Below are 14,752 nucleotides of genomic sequence, written 5' to 3'. Positions count from 1 at the left end.
TCACAGCACACCTCGCTTTTTCAGACCGATGAGCTTTGTAAAAATCGACGCGTTTCAAAAAGGCAGGGCATAGAGGAGAAACAGTAATGTACAGTATGTGGAAAATAATGTGTTTTTTTTACTTTAAACCACATAAACACATTTCATTACACCAAATACACAAAATAATGTTCTTTTTAGCAGCATCATATGACCCCTTTAAGATAATTTTTGAGTGAACTATTCCTTTAAAAGAATCAGCTCATAGAAATCATTTGCTTGTGAATCAGACAACATTTGTGCTATGTTTTTGGATGCAACCAGCAAACAAAACTATTCTAAAATTATTATAGTATACTTTTGTAATATGAATGTCATCACATTCAACTCAGACTGCAAATTAGCAATGGCAATATAAAAAATGCTTTTAAAACACACACTCTTTTGTTCTTTATCTGACACACTCTCCTTGTGTATCTGTGTGTTTAAAGGAGAGTGAGCATGTGTCTGCTCACCTGCACGAATGGATCGATCTCATATTCGGGTATAAGCAGCGAGGACCTGAAGCGGTGGAGGCTCTCAATGTCTTCTACTACTGCACTTATGAGGGTAAGAGACCTCTTATGAGTTCGTATTGGTTTAAACATGTTCCTGCATGGAAAATATGACTTATCGCTGTGTGTTTTGGCTGTCAGGTGCAGTGGATCTGGACGCCATAGCTAATGAGACCGAGCGCAAGGCCCTGGAAGGCATCATCAGCAACTTTGGCCAGACGCCCTGTCAGCTTCTCAAGGTGGGACATCAGACAGATGTTTCCATCTCTAGTCAGCATAAGCTTCATTTTATATGAGCTTCCAGGTTTTCTTTTTTTTTTTTTTTTAATACTAGTGCTTGAACTTACTTCATTTATTTGCCATCAGTTGCAAGTTTTTCATCTAATGTTTATTTTATTTCAAAAAGCAGAAATGTTTTTCATATTTATAGTTTTAGTTAATGATAAAAACCCTGGGTCTGAAGGCATTTGTGTAATATGTGTAATATGGCACAAGTGAAACCTCTGTGTGTAATTCAGGAGCCCCATCCTCCCCGTATGTCAGCAGAGAATGCATTCAGGCGGAATGCCCGTCTGGACATTCTGCCCCCCAACCTTTTTGATCAGCTCAGTAAACTCCGATCTTTTAAGGAGGTGAGCCTGAATTTATCAGTATATTATTTGAGCTGAATAATATGCCGAAATACAACTTTTTGAGCACTGTGTGCTAATGATTTGGTTTATAGAGTTGCTGTGTGAAACTGTGATTTGTGTTGTGATTATTTTTGATGTTGGTTCATGTAGGTGGTGAGCGATGGTCTGCCGTTAGTGCAAGCCGTGGTGCCCAGAAATCAAACCCGCTCCTTCATCATCCCTGGTTCTGACATACTGGTAAGATTATTTTGTGGTTATGTTCACTTGTTTTGTACTAATTTTTGAATAGGATCAGAACCAATCACATAGAGCAGGAGTTTGAGGATCAAGAGGGTCTGTGGAAGAGGGTGTTAGTGCAGTGGTTCTCAACCATGGGGCCAGGGGCCACTAGGGGGCCTCAGCAAACTTGCAAGAGAGCTCTAAGATGACTTCAAATTATGTAAAATAAGACAAAACAAGCATTTTTGTAATGAATATGCATTTTTCTTTTTATGTCAATCTCTCAAATATTTTATGGGGTAGAAATGTTGAGTAAAAAATATTTGAAACATCCTTATGCTGTAAATCTGGCCTTTGAAGCTTGTTGTGGACCGTGGGGAGGCCTTGGAGTTAAAAAAAAAAAAAAGGTTGAAGTCACTTTGCTAGAGGGTTTGTGGAAAATTTGAGAGGGGGGAAAAAAAAGATTTTGTGGCTATTATTTTATATGCTGTTTTTTATTATTTTAAAATAATGCAATACATTTTTTTTTCATTCTTCTTTCGGGAGTAATAAGATAGTTTTTTGCAATAACAAACTGTTTTAAAAGAAGAAATTAAAAAAAATCTTTTTTATTTTGAAAAATCTGTATTTTTGTTGTTTCTATGGAGATGTTTTAGCGGTTTACTTCGGATGAACAATCTCTGTAAAATTGCTTTAGAATGATATTTATTGGGAAAGCATTGTACAAATGCATATGAATTAAACATGTTACTCTCAAGGTTTATACATGAAAGATTACTGTAATAGTTGACTTATAGGGATAGTTCACCCAAAAATGAAAATCCTGTCATCTTTTACTCTCCCTTGTTCCGAAGTTGTTCCAAATCTGTATGGTATGGAAAAAAAGTACTATGGAAATCAGCGGGGCCCATCAACTGTTTTGTTACTCACATTCTTCAAAATATCTTTTGTTTTCAGGAGAAGAAATAAATTCATACGGGTCATATTTTCATCTTTGAGTGAACTATCCCTTTAACACAAAAAAAAAATCCAGATAATATTATAATGATTTGCTTTGACTTTAGTACAGTGCCAATATAAGAACTCTAAAATTGTTTTATTTAAATATTATAAAAAAAAATTGGCAACAACATTTTGTCTGTTCTCACTCAATATTGTTTTCACTCTGCATATATTTTAGGAAGTGGGCCTTTCACAGATCATATTTAAGACTTCCTGACATCAATACATTTGTTGCAGAACAGATAGCTGCATCCGAATGTGTTTTGAATGGCATTTGTCCTGTTTCAGGTGACAGTGAGTGCTAATGGAATGATAGGCACTCATAGCTGGCTGCCCTACGACAAGAACATAGCTAATTATTTCACCTTCACCAGAGACCCCTCTGTGAGCAACCCAAAGTAAGTTTGAACATGTACACATGTCTAAACACATTATATAATCATGTTCGGAGACTTCGTGAAGTCATATAGTTTTAAAGACGAGAGGTTTTGATTAGGCAGAAAGCCTTATTTTTATAGTGACAACATTGGTCTTTGGATAAATAATCAAACGCAGCTTATAAACAGCAGCTCTTTGACATTAAGCTCTGGTGGTTTGGCTTCTTTGGTCTCTATAAATGTTCTTCAGTCCAATTGAGTCCTTTGTTGTAAAAGCTCATTTGTTTTGCCAAGCCTTTCTTGTTATTTTTGAGTGGTCTGCTAACATGTGTTGAATCTGATGCTTAAACAGAACATTGATCTATTTCGAATGCTCTCCCACTGACAAGTTTAGTCCCATTTGTTGGTACTAACCTTTTGTCTGATCTGTTTTTAGGACCCAGCGGTTCCTCAGCGGGCCGTTCTCCCCAGGGGTGGAAATCGGGTCCCAGGTGCTGGTGGTGTCCACTGACGGGCGTCTGCTGTTCAGCGGGGGGCACTGGGACTGCAGCATTCGGGTCACTATGTTAGGCAAGGCCAAGCTGGTGGGCAGGATCTGCCGTCACATAGGTGAGAGCCGTCTGCCCGACGCAGACGTACTGAAATAATACAGAGCCAAGCAGTAGGCGTTGGAATGAGCTTGATGGAGTTGTTGAGCTGAATCCTAAATAAAATGAGCTGCTGTCAGATTTGGCAGATATGTTTGTTGAATCATTTGTTGCTGAAACAGAAGCATTAGCCCTGTAAAGCCTGAAATGGGACAAAATGTACACACAAAAAAACAGTTTGCTTGTGTTTTTGATGATTGTAATATTTGATACATCAGGCATTTATGGCTCATATAATATGAGTCCCAAACTGAGCAAAAATATGCAATAGGGTGTAGTTGCTGATAATTATATGGCCAAAAATATAAGATGAAATTCTGATAGCTTGTAATATAAATCAATAAGGTTTTTATAAATAGTATAGCAGGCTACTTACATAAATGCATTTAAAATCAGTTGTCACTCTATATCTCCCAATAATATGTCTTAAGATGATCTTTAAATGCTTCGTTTTATGATCAAAGCTCTGTAGTTTTTATTGTGGGGGATAAAAAGCAATTACAATACCATGATGATTGAGAGATGTACAAATAAACATTCCTCAAAATCCTGATGGATCATATTTGATATTCACATTTTAACATGATTTTCTAAAAAAAATAAAAAATAAAATGATGGATGGATAATCAAGTAAACCTAAGTTTGATCAGTCCAGTTACTAACAATGTAAAGTTATGGGGAAGAAGAAAAGAAAACGTGAATCATGACCTGAAGGTGGACATTTTTTTAATTATACTAAAAGGCCTTTTACTTGCTAAAAAGTATAAAGTGCAGAAGGCATGTAGTAGATTGTGTGCACCAGGTTTTTAGCAAAGCTTTGTCCATGTTGATAATGTCAAGGCCTTAGAAATGTGTGTATCAAATATGATACAGTAGGCTTTATAGTGTTAACAATTAATAGCTCCCTATTGATTTCAGATTTTCAGAAAAGGTATGGTGCACATTGCTGATTATATAATGCATTTGATTATGAATAAATGTTATGATGCATTTTTGTGGGATGTAGATGTGGTCACGTGCCTGGCTCTGGATCTCTGTGGTATCTACCTCATCTCTGGCTCACGAGACACCACCTGCATGGTGTGGCAGGTCCTACAGCAGGTTTGCTCACATAAAATACTTATAATTAGATACCAAGTTAATACAAAAATAAAAGGGTGTGAAGGGTACATCTGCGCCCATGAGCAGTCATTTAATTTTAACTGAACGTACACTACTATCATTCAAAATTTGGGGTCAGTAAGATTTTTTTTAAGATGTTAATACTTTTATTAAGCAACGACACATTACATTGATCAAAAGTGACAGTAAAGCAGCAAATCAGCATATTAGAATGCTTTCTGGAGGATCATGTGACACTGAAGGCTGGAGTAATGGCTGTTGAAAAGTCAGCTTTGCCATCACAGGAATAAATGGCATTTTTAAATATTTAAAACATAGAAAGTTGTAGAAAACAGAAATAGAAAGGTTATTTTAAATTGTAGTAATATTTCACAAGAGTGCTGTTTTTACTGTATTTTTTATCAAATCCATACAGCCTTGTTGAGCATCAGAGACTTTTAAAAAAATAATTAAAAAAAAATATTGCACAGACCCCAGCATTTTGAATGGTAGTGTAAATAGCCAGGAAAAGAGATCTGATGTGTCAAAATATCAAATTTGTGCTTTAGACCTTAATGTGGGCAAATATATATTTTATATTTAGTGTGTAATATCAGGATGTTTTCTTGAATTATGTGCTTTTATGTGTTAAGTGTTTTGTGAATTGTGTTTTTTATTTACTTGAATAATAACTTGTAGCGTTATTTACCTGAATTAGAGAAAAAATAGTCAGCATGGTTATGTAGTATAACTAGTGACTGAAGCAGAGTTTATTGTCTTTTTTTTTTTTTTTACCTGTAGGGTGGTTTCTCTAGCGGTCTGTCTCCACGGCCTGTGCAGGTGCTCTGTGGACATGATCAAGAGGTCACGTGTGTCGCCATCAGCACTGAGTTGGACATGGCAATCTCAGGGTCAAAGGTCAGTTTAGATGAGACCACTTCTTAAAAGTCCCTTCAGAAGTTACTGCATTGCCGTTAGGGTTCATGAGTTTTCTCTCACATGCTCTCTTTTTCTTTTGCTCAGGATGGCACAGTGATCATGCACAGTGTGCGTCGTGGACAGTACCTGCTTACCCTGAGACCGCCGTGTGAGAGCTGCCTTCCTGCCCCTGTGGCACAGCTGGAGGTCGGCATAGAAGGGCACATAGTGGCACAGACTGTTATGGAGGGCCGCTCTGCTGGAAAGGTGCTGATTGACAATGTTTGTCAAAAGAAACAAGTCTTTTTGAGTTATTGTGAGAATGGAAATTAACACATGGTTTTGTGACTGTAGGAGAAGTACGCACTGCATGTGTATTCTGTGAATGGCACTCTCTTAGCATCTGAGACGTTGGACGAGAAGATTTCAGCTTTGCATCTGGTGCCTGACTACCTCATCGTGGGCACACAACAGGGGAACCTTCACATTCGAGAGTTGTACAGGTATGGTCGTTTTAAATGTACTGTACACCTTGATTAAAAGTTCGTGGCAAGTATTTTCTACTTTTTACATTATGTATTTTTGGAAAGAAATTAGTACTTTTATTTAGCATGGACACATTGATTTGACCAAAATTACAGTAAAGACTTACAAATAAATGCTGTTGATTTGAATGTTATATTCATCAAAAAAATCCTGAAAAAATGTATTACCGTTTCCACAAGATATTAAGCAGTAACTGTTTTCAACATTGATAATAAAAAATGTTTATTTAGCAGCCTATCAGAATGATTTCTGAAGGATCATGTGACACTGAAGACTGGAGTAATGATGCTGAAAATTCAGCTTTGCCGTCACAGGAATAAATGACATTTGAATAGAAAATAGAAAACATTGCAATAATATTTTTAAAAATTACTGTTTTTACTGCATTTTTGATCAGACAGATGCAGCCTTGGTGAGCATAAGAGACTTCTTTAAAAAAAAAATAGTGTAGGCGTACAGTTGCTCAGTTTAGCATGACCTGTTTGATTATATTCTTTCATTTTATTTAATTTAATTTTTTTCTCCATTGTAGTAAATGCATTCTTAATCAATCCTCTGTGTCATCACAGTAAATCTTCAGCAGCTGGGTGCATGTTTGCTTTTCATTCCCAAGTCTCTTTTTCTATGTCTTCGCGTGTGTGTAGCTTGAGTCTGGCTGTGGCGCCCTTGGCCCTGAAGGTCCCTGTTCGCAGTGTGTCTGTCACGAAAGAGAGCAGTCATATTCTGGTGGGCCTGGAGGATGGCAAACTCATTGTGGTGGGAGCAGGAAAACCGGAGGAGGTGAGGTTGAGGGGTTTGCCAGTAGGTCTTTACTGATTTCAATCAAATCCATGCTGCTGAACTGTTAGTACATTATAATGCTGATAATATTACATAATTTACACCACTAAAAAGTATTCATTTTTAAAACAATTTACTGCTACATTATAAGTGTCACAATTAGAAAACTATTGCATAAGTAGTAAATATTGAGGGAACCATACAAAAAGGAATTTTTGTTCTTTTTCAAAAATTTGTTACACTCGGATGTACATAACAATACTTAAGAAAACCGTTGTCACTACTTCTGTCACATCATGTTTTTAAAAGAATGACCGATGGAACGGTCACTTCTGTGAGGTTGTAGTGTTATTAATTCATCCTAATGTTTTATATGCAATTGTATGTTATAATGGTAGAATTACCATTTTATATCTCACAATTCTGACTTTGTAACACACAATTGCGAGTTTGTATCATACAATACTGAGAAAAATAGTCAGAATACTTTTTTTATTTTTTATTCAGTGGCAGAAACAAGCTTCCATAGTAAATATTATAGAAACTGTTAAAAAAAAAAAAAAAAAACTTAATTCATTTTTTTATATAATTTTATATATAAAATTATACTATTATTATTATTATTCAAAATATACTATTATTCCTAAAATATACTATTATGTTAGTTCATAATTTATGTCATGCTAAAATGTTTTTAAAATGTGCATGAAGCAATTAATATTAACCAAGATTAATAAATGCTGAAAATGATTAAAAAGTTATTGCCTGTTGTTAACTATTGGGTCAAGTACTGTATCATGTTACAAAAAAATAAAAATGACCTTCCCTTTGTTGAAGATGTTAATTTTGTATAACTTATGTGTTGAAATTTTCACTTGAGTCAACAAATTCTTTTCTCAAGGCCTAAAAAATTCAATATTTAAACCTCTGTCTTAATTCAGGTGCGGTCTGGGCAGTTTTCCCGCCGACTGTGGGGCTCCACACGCAGAATCTCCCAGGTGTCCTCAGGAGAGACCGAATACAACCCCGTCGAGCCTTCTGCTAAATGAGCCTCACATGCCTTTGGCAAAACCTTTGCATCCACAAGAGACGATAGCGTCAGCTCTCCTGCACCGCTCGGCCGCTTTCCTTCCCTTCTAAAACAGAGAGCTTGGGAACAAGAGAGCATAAAGGGAACACAAGTGGTGAACATCCAAACATGCACTTTTTTACGAAAAGGGAAAACGAGCATTCTTCTCGAAAATGCAATGATTTATACTGCTTTTAACAAACAAACATTCCAAAGATTTTTGATCAGGCGAATCAGGCAGTCGCCTGCAAACTTTTTAAGTGTTGACGGCTAAGACTGAACCTTTTAAAAGCAGTATGTTCTGTCCTGTGAATCACAGACTGGCTGGAGCACTGAACCCGAAGCACTGAAGCTCCGCATGATGGACTTAGTCTCTGTCACTAAGTGACAAACTGTCATCACCTGAGCCGTTTTATAGACTAGTAGATCTTCCTATACTGATTTTTGCTTTTGTTCTGCTGATCGTGCTCAGCACAGCAACACTGGTACTCCATCTGACACTTGAAAACCTTCTTATATTCTTATATTGAGCAATGTCGTCTATGAAGCCAGATTTTTCCATGGGACAGGCACCAACAGAGACATTTCAGCTCTGTGTGTATGTATGTGGGTGTGGGTGTTTGTATCGTTTTGCACGGTTACTTGCAGACGCTTTGTATAACGCAATAATTAATGTGACGCCTAAATTAGAACACAATTGTTTTTTATACTTGTTTAATGATGTGAAGCGCTTTGAGCCCTACTAAGTCTTGAGACTTTATTCAGTACCTCTGGTGCCTTAAAACAGGTAAACAATATAAATGTCCATAATTATGATGGATTATTACATGAAATATATTAAAGGGATAGTTCACCTGAAAATGATCACTTTGTCATCATTGACTCACTGTCATGGTGTTCCAAACCTGTATGACTGACTTTTTCCTGAAAAAAAAGAAAAAATGACATGCATAATACATTATATATATATATATATATATATATATAGTTTTTGTTTTAATTCAATAGGGTCCAAAAATGCATTTTTTGGTTAGAGAAACGGAGATTTAAAAAAAAAAATCTTCTTTTGTAATAAGGTTTAGAACAACATGACGGCGATTAAATTATCACAAAATCTTCATTTCGGGGGGGTGAACTATCTATTTACTTAATTAGGCCCTGCTGATCAAAACCGCTTTTTCAATATTGGCACACCTTTATCTTTCTGGCACTGTAAATCTTTCAAATCCTGTTTATCGTTATAAAAAGGAAGTGCCTTTCCTGCCATGGATTTGCACAGCCATTACGAAAATACTCTTAAACGTGAATAAGACAATTAGTGCATTTACGTGTGTGTTCTTCCACTGTAGGGCAGCACTTCTAAAATGGGCATAAATTGCACTTGATATAAAAAGTGCTTTTGGCTTCTTTTCATATAATAGTTTCATGATATAGTTATAGTATTGATGTAGTATTGATATAGTTTCAGCACATCCTTACATGCTGCTTAATGTGCTATGCTTATAAACTCATTTACCGAAAATCTAAATCTTAACAGGAGTTTTATCCATTTTTAACTCTGCAAAGTGCCTCTACTGTTCTTCACTGTAATTATGGAACTATTTGTAATATGTGAACCATAAACCAGCTAGTCTTAATTGTCCTGTGAATGTGTTTGTTGGCTGGGGCCACAATTCTGTCTATGTTCCCATTGGAATTGTTTGTCTAGATGTTTTTTTCCTCTCTCGCACTGAATGCTTTGAAGGTTGTGCTGTGTGAGTGGTGTCTGTGCGACACATGGGTATTGGGGTGAGAGAGTAGAGGACACATCTTGCTGGCTTCTCTGGGATGGTTGCGTTAATTCTGCTGCTCTGCGCTGGATAGCAAAGCCAGCAGAGACAAAGGGAAGCACCGAGCACAACAGCCAGCAGTTATACACTGTTTAAACGAATAGTTCACCTGGAAATCATATATATTTTCCCCAGTATTTACTCACCTTTGTGTTGTTTTAAACTCGTATGACTTTCTTTCTTCTGTTGAACACAAGTAATTGTGCTGATTGCTGAACTACAGTGAATGAACACTGAGACTTTTGGACACAAAAGCACCATAAAAGTTGTCCATACAACTCGCAAGTTTTCTGAAGTAATTCGTGTGAGTAATAAACTTATATTTAAGGTGTTATTTGCTCAAATTCTTCCCCTCAGGTGAGCTGTCAACTTCTGTGACCAGTTTGATTCATGAACGAATCATTCAGGCTTTGTGAATGAGATTATTCATTGCAAAGTTCCAACTCATGTTCATGATTAATGACTCAAAATTCCGCAGTCAAAGCTACCGTATGAGTTCAGAAGTGAAATATAGAGCAGTATGGATCATTTTTTATCTGGTTCTTTTGAAGCTTTAGTCAGCATTCGTTTTATTTGCATGAATGAGAGCAACCAGAATGAATCTTCTAAATCCTCTTTTTGTGTTCCATAAAGGATAAAAAGTCATGCAGGTTTGGAATGACATGAGGGGGAGTAAATGATGACAGAGTTTTTATTTTCTCCAGTGAATTATTCCTTCAATATAACATTGTCCTCTGTGTCACGATCACTCATTTTTTACCCGCTACACATGCACAAACCCTTGCACACACCCTCTTGTTTGAGTTTAGTCTTGAAGACCTAATGATAAAGTTTCATTTTTGTTGGAAAACTGAAGCCATAAGAGATTAGGTCCTGTTTTTATGAAATGCTTGCGTCTAAACCATGCCACGATCCTTGTTATGCAGTAAATATGATGTCGAATAGGATGAATTATGGTAAGCTTCATGTCTGTTCGAACAAATAATGGCTTCAAAAGAGATGTAAACAGCCATTCTCTGTTGAACGCATACTGCACCATTTATGTTTCACAGCCAGTTTGAGTGAGTGAGTGATGTGATTGTGTAAATGTATATGGTTTCTTTAAATGAAATATATCAGTCTGTATAAATTGACTTGAGTTGTGGCTTTTCATCAGTGTTATTTTAGTTTAATTGAGATACTGTTATAGATTTGATTGTAGTCATTATTTTTTTAATATGTCTATTTCTAAAATATGCCCATTTTTAAAATATGCGGGTTTTAAAAAGGTCTTAAAGTCTTGATCTGCCCTTCCACAAATTGAGGCCTAAATAGGTCCTAAATTGGAGCAGAAGATCTTAAATTCATAGCATCATGGCATTAAATATTCCATGCACTGTAAAAAAAACTGTATTTTTGTTTTGCTTTCTAATACAAGTATGTAAATGTTCTTAAATCAAGATACAATTACCTGTGTTGCAAATTGAACATATGAAGCCGTTTTCTGATAAATTGAGCTAAATAAAGTTAATTATTATAGTTACTTTTCCCCCCTAAAAAAGTAAACCTAAACATTTGTGTCATAATTGATCTTACGTTGTTTTGTTCCCTTCAATTTGACTCCAAGATGCTTAAATGAAGGTTGTATATGTCTTTTCCTTTCTCAAATCGAGTCTCTGTTTCTCTCTGACGTCTCGGCCTTTTATTCCCTCCTCCTGTCCTGACGTGCTAAACCCTATTAGAGTTGAAGAGGTCACAGTTACACCACATTTATCTGAACCGGGAATCCTTTGATCTCTCAAAGGGCCGAGCATCCTGTTGGCTGACCCATAAACACCCCAAGGGGTACGTTTGAGTGGACGACAGGGGAAGGGGGGGGTCGGCTCTGTCATGGAGGGAAGGAATGCGCCTCTTCCAGTCTCTACATGCAGCGGGGCAGAGAGGAGATGGGATGTGCTGGTTATGGTGGCAATTCTGCTCTGCTCTGTGTGGCTAACAATGGGAGGAGGGCTTGACACCTTGCTCTTAGTAGAACTATGCATCCCCCCTCACCCCCAAAAAGAAGAGACAGGGGGAGGGACGGGGGTTAGAACATCCTGACAATCACTTGTTGCTGGGTAGTTCCTGAACCACAACAACCTGCAAACAACCACAAAGCCCTCCAGTCTCCCCAACCCCCTTATCCTGTCTCTGTGTTGTCAGGCCATGGAATCATCTCCCATCAAAGTTGTATTTCTTTGCTGTGATCTGCAAATTCACGCTTTGGTAACAGCTTGCCAAAGTCTTTGCAGTTCTGGAGGGTTTGTAGTTTTGTCCCTGCAGTCTTCTGTTGACCACGAACTAGAGTTAATGACTCAAGACCCACTGACATGGGTGTTGGCACGTGTTTAATGAATAAAAAACAGTTCAAAAACTGTAGTGATAACTATATTATCTATTAGACATTACTATAGTGCCCACACCCATGCACAGTAATGTTCTGTTTATTATAAGCACATTGCGGTTTTGTCAGGTCGTCTGCTGTTTTAAATGCTCAGACTCTTCTGGATTCTGAATGGCTGTCAATGTTTTTATTGTTTATCAGCTGGGGGGAAAAAATCCTTCTGAAAGTGATTCCAATTATATTGTTTGTCTGTATCATTATTGCTACAGCTGTGGTGTGGACTTCACTATTCTCGTAAAATTCAAACGATAGTAAAAACGTTATAGTTATCATCCTCAGTGTGAACTGGCATTAAGTGTGGACCTATTTTTGGCTTGTTTAGGCCCATTCACACCAAGAACGATAACTAACTGTAACGATAACTACATTAGCGTCCACTTCATTGTACAATAATGTTCTGTTTATTGTCTGTTTATTACACATGTTTATCGCTTTAATTGCTTGAGCTCTTTAAAGTTGGAGAGATTCTGATGGGCTGTCAATGTTTTTATCATTCATCAGCTGGAAAAACTGTTTTGAAGGCATTCTAACAACATCACTCCTCTGTATCGTTATTATTGTAGTTGTGGTGAAGACTCATAGAATTCAAACTGTTATTAAAAAAATGTTATTTTATTTTTTTGCATGGGATAGTAAAGTGCCCACCAGATTCCCACTTTGTAATCTTGGAGGCATAGTAGTTTACCTTTACATTTACATTTAGTCATTTTGTAGACGCTTTTATCCAAAGCGACTTACAACTGGGGAATAGTAGTTCCTCTGAGTACTTTTCATGTACTGTTTTATGAATAAATTCAGCTCTATTATTTAGACTTTAGCCTATGTAGATGCCATTTTAAATTTTACGTGGATGAAAATGAGGCTGTGGGAGGTAAACGTACAGTTTTTACAATGGCACACACTGTATAAAGGTCCTAGATCACATAATTTTCACAAGTCACAAAATTAACAATTGTTTTATTACCTGGCCTACTAAAAGTTGTTAACACAACCCCCCCATTGAGCACACACTGTACTTCTATACTTCTATCCCCTGCAGCCTTATTTTCATTCCTGTCAAAAAATTAAATATGGCGTTTTTTTATTATTTATTACTATAGACCTGACTAAAGTCTAGTAGGAAAGTAGACATATTCGGACACAGGGAAAATCTTCTGTTTGTTTATTAATGAATACTAATAGATATTTATTTAGTTGAACTTTTTAATTTAGTGACCATTTGTATGTTCCTAGTTCTAGAAATACAATACACATATAAATAGACAAAAATATTTAAGTTGTAAGTTGTAGGGCCTACTACAGTTAATTAAAAAGTTTAAAGTTACAAGTGCAGCCAAACACTTGTGTAGGACAAAACCACCCTTTCGTGTGTGCATCTATTTTAATTTTATGTTAGATAATTTGATCATGTTTATTAAACATATCAAATAGATCAAACAAAAACTAAATGGGATTTGTGCCACTAATAACATTAAAAGTCATAGCTCTTTATTCATTTATTCCTACAGAAACTGCGTTATTTTAGGGGAAACTGGCTGCCATGTTAATCGGTCAAAAGTTTTGAGGTTCAGCTAATAGACCTATCTAATTCTTAAAGTCGACATTAAAAAAAATGAACAAACTGTCAGCAAAGATAGAAAGAACGGGAATGAAATATTCTCAGGGCTACTTCAATAACTACTCTAGCAGTTCCCTATATACTCACAGATTCAGTCATTCAGTCATTAAAGGGATCGTTCACCCAAAAATGAAAATTCGGTCATCATCATTTACTCACCCTCATGTCGTTCCAAACCTGTATGAGTTGCTTTCTTATGTCGAACATATCTTGAAGATTGCTGGTAATCAAACAGTTGGTGGTTGCCATTGACTTCCATAGTATTTTTTTCCCCTATGAACTGTCTTAAACTGAAAAATTAGTGTTTACTATTGTCATTTTGCATTATTGACACTATTTTCCTAATTAATGCTGTTCAGTTGCTTTGACACAATCTGTATTGTTAAAAGCGCTATATAAATAAAGGTGACTTGACTTGACTATAGAAGTCAATGGCAACCACAAACTGTTTAATTTCCAGCAATCTTCAAAATATCTTCTTTTATGTTCGACATAAGAAAGCAATTCATACAGGTTTGGAACGACATGAGGGTGAGTAAATGATGACCGAATTTTCATTTTTGGGTGAACTATCCCTTTAAGGCCTGTTGACACAATGAACGAAAGGAAAATGCGAAACGAATCAGCGACGAATTAATTGAACACCATCTCTTCTTTACTCTATCCCGCTTCTTCTCGGTCATTCTTTGAAGCGCTCTGATCATTGTATGCGATGGAAGTCTCCATTTGTTTCTCTCTGAAGTCTGAACTGACCCCATGCTGAGTTTTACGACGTTACTCAAAACCCCCTCAGACCTGAAAAATGAAGCCACTGCTGTGTCTCTTTTTATCTCAAATTCCCAACTGAAGCCTCGACTGGGCAAAATGGGGGTTCAGTCAGTTCTAATATTTTTAGGCCAGAAATAAACCATGGTAACCACAGTGTCCCGTCCAAAATTTCAGTCACTGCAGTTATTGTTGTGTAAGAGAACTTTAATTTTTTTTTTTAATGGCGATAAAATATTTAAAAATATTTGAGCAACACCAGTCTTTTTTATTGCTGATATGGCCGTGTAATAA

At 36.5% G+C, this 14,752-nt stretch overlaps 1 protein-coding gene across 1 annotated transcript in view; it reads left to right on the top strand.

Moving 5' to 3' along the window:
• LOC107581539 (neurobeachin-like protein 2) overlaps nt 1-8,166 on the top strand; it is a 92,524-nt gene extending 84,358 nt beyond the window's left edge. Inside the window, 4 exon segments of the mRNA XM_016267114.1 lie at nt 5,535-5,696; nt 5,784-5,932; nt 6,620-6,755; nt 7,697-8,166. Coding sequence (XP_016122600.1) covers nt 5,535-5,696; nt 5,784-5,932; nt 6,620-6,755; nt 7,697-7,804 — 555 coding nt within the window. The 3' untranslated portion in view covers nt 7,805-8,166.
• Nucleotides 8,167-14,752: the final 6,586 nt, after the last annotated feature.

Source organism: Sinocyclocheilus grahami, unplaced genomic scaffold, assembly GCF_001515645.1.
Source record: "Sinocyclocheilus grahami isolate Dianchi unplaced genomic scaffold, SAMN03320097.WGS_v1.1 scaffold36.1, whole genome shotgun sequence".
Classification (NCBI taxonomy): domain Eukaryota; kingdom Metazoa; phylum Chordata; class Actinopteri; order Cypriniformes; family Cyprinidae; genus Sinocyclocheilus; species Sinocyclocheilus grahami.
This window is presented reverse-complemented; position numbering and strand designations above follow the sequence as displayed.